This window comes from Tribolium madens, unplaced genomic scaffold (assembly GCF_015345945.1).
Source record: "Tribolium madens isolate multiple individuals breed KSU strain unplaced genomic scaffold, Tmad_KSU_1.1 Scaffold_7;HRSCAF=85;Tcas5.2_LG10, whole genome shotgun sequence".
NCBI lineage: Eukaryota > Metazoa > Arthropoda > Insecta > Coleoptera > Tenebrionidae > Tribolium > Tribolium madens.
Window position 1 is genome coordinate 11,141,189 of NW_025401050.1, and position 2,708 is coordinate 11,143,896.

Below are 2,708 nucleotides of genomic sequence, written 5' to 3' on the forward strand. Positions count from 1 at the left end.
AAAATTGAAAAACAATGTAAATTTTTTAGTATCAAAAAACATTTTACTTTATAAATTTGAAATCCACTCTACATAAAAATATTACATATAATGTTAAAATAAATATTATGCAATAAAAATGAAGCGTTTTATTGTGTCGAAATAAACTGTAGTAATGAAAAAATAAACAAAATAGCATATAAAAGCGGTTTTTATAGTGCTGAAAAGTACTCTATCTACAAAGGGACAAATGGTGTATTGTTGGTTGCCTATATAAACGGTTTTGTATTTTATTGCCACAATATAAAGGTTGTGTATTGTTAGTTGTCTATTTCTTTCTATAAAGTCAAAATTAACATTAAGATCAAAAACAAAGAGTAATTTTGTTGTTTTTTTATTAATTTGAAACATATTTCACTTCCAAAACAAAAGAACATCGTCATCTGTACAAAAAACTAAGGTTATATCAAAAATTGAACAAAATTTTTTTGTCAATTTTTATTAATTTGAAATATATTTTAGGTCAAATGCAGAAAAAAAAATAACAAAATAGCAAATGACTCGTTTTTTACCAAATTGAAAACAATGTAAATTTTTTAGTATTTAAAATGTTTTGTTTTATAGATTTGAAATCTACTCTATATAAAAATATTACAAATAATGTTGAAATAAATAATATGTAATAAATACGCAACGTTTTATTGTGTTGAAATAAACTGTAGTAATGAAACAATTGAAAAAAGTGAAATCATGTCAAGGCCACCTACATTCCAGTGTCCTTGACCCGATTTAGTCGCAAAACACCCTCAAATATTTAAATTTCTCATCTCTCTCTACCATTTCCTCATCTCTATCTAATTTTATCGACCGTATTTGTCACGTTAAATTCAAATTTGGCGCGTTGTTGTGATTGGTCGCGTACGTAACGGTAACGATTTCCTCACCGCGTTGCCACATCGACCCCAACAAACGAAAATTATCGTTAAAAAGCCCCAAAACCGGCATTTTACCCACTTTTTGCACACTAACCGAGTCGGGGGACACATTTTTATCGGAAAATCGCGGTAAAAACACCCCAATTGGTGAAAAACGTGACGTGGCAACGCCGCCATAACCCATGGGAAAAAAGCAAAAATCGGCCGAATTTTGACACTTCCGGTGGCCAAACCGCCTCAAGGGGGCTGTCGGGGGTCCTGGGAGTGTCTTTACAACTTTGTTATGGACTAACCTGCAAGGCGGTGCAGTCGATGATCTTCTTGTAGATGCTCTTGTCTTTGCCTTGGACGTTGTTGAAAATGCCCAACATGAAGCCGTCCTTCTGGAGGCAGAGACGACAGATGGTGGCGTAGCTCCGCCATGCCTCGAAAGCGTCCATTTTGATGGGTTTTTGATGGGTGTGAGAGCTCCTGGCAACGGCGGTTTGGGGGCGCCGCCTCGCTCCTGAGACACACGAGGTTGACTGAGCCGGACGAAGGGCGGTTGGGTTGACTTGCGCGGCGTGGCCCCCTCGGAGCGCCCGGGTGCAGCTGTCGCAACCAACGCGCCACTTTCGAATCGGGGGCTGTCAAAAAACAAAAAAACACAAAAAATAATTCATTCAAATAAACTCGTTGGCTGTGAAAAACAGTTATTTTTTTTTACTGTCAAATAACTGTCAAAAAAACTTAAAACAATTGATTGATTGACAAGAGCCTTCTGTATAGTCTAAACTATAGGGACTCTAAAAATTACAAAAAAAATTGTTTCCCTTGTAGGCAATGATAAGAAATTTGTTTCCTAGATAGGCGATAATAATTTGTTTAAAAAACACTACACTTTACAGTTGTTTCAAAAAATTCATTTCTGGCAAAAACCGTTCCTGAATAAACTCGTTGGTTTTTCTCTCCAATTTTAACCGTTTTTTGTCACGTGTGATTTTTTTTTATTCTTGGTTTGTGCACCAAAAAGGCGTACCAAGGTTCAAAATTGGTACTAACATAAAATAGTTTCCCAAAGTTGGTGCTCATTTTGCCTTTTTGTGACATTAAAAACGCTAAAATTGTGAGTTTCGTTCAATTGTGTCCATAAACAAAACAACAGCGAAAAAAACACAATTTTTGATTTAAAAAATAATTAATTCAAATAAACTCGTTGGCTGTGAAAAAAACAGTTATTTTTTTTAACATAAATGTCAAATAACTGTCAAAAAAACTTAAAACAATTGAGTGATTGATATGAGCCTTCTCGATATTACACTTGCTACTCTAAAAATTACAAAAAATTGTTTCCCTTGTTGGCAATGAAAAAAAATTTGTTTCCTGTGTCGGCGATAATAATTTTTAAACACTAGACTTTACAGTTCTTTTTAAAGTTGTACAATTTTAACCGTTTTTTGTCACGTGTGATTTTTTTTATTCCTGGTTTGTGTACCAAAAAGGCGTTATCGAGTACCATGAAATCATAATCGAAGAGGCATAGGACGTACCCTTGAACCTTTTATCACTTTTACCTTCCCAACTGAACCAAGGCTCAAAATTGGTACCAACATAAAATGGTTCCCAATGTTGGTGCTCATTTTGCCTTTTCGTGACATTAAAAACGCTAAAATTGGGTTTCGTTCAATTGTGTCCATTTTTGTAGATCGGGGATGTTGTGACACTTTCAAAAAAAACACAATTTTTGTTTCAAAAAATAATTAATTAAAATAAAGTCGTTGGCTGTGAAAAACAGTTTTTTATTTTTTTCAACAT

The 2,708-nt window shown here is 34.2% G+C and overlaps 1 protein-coding gene across 1 annotated transcript in view; it reads right to left on the reverse strand.

Annotated features, from left to right (window-relative positions):
* The window catches only part of LOC123009719 (zinc finger protein OZF-like), a 4,265-nt gene extending 2,624 nt beyond the window's left edge, over positions 1–1,641 (reverse strand). The window contains exon 1 of the mRNA XM_044406206.1: positions 1,208–1,641. Coding sequence (XP_044262141.1) covers positions 1,208–1,354 — 147 coding nt within the window. The 5' untranslated portion in view covers positions 1,355–1,641. The remainder of the gene's footprint in view (positions 1–1,207) is intronic.
* Between the last annotated feature and the right edge of the window lie 1,067 nt (positions 1,642–2,708).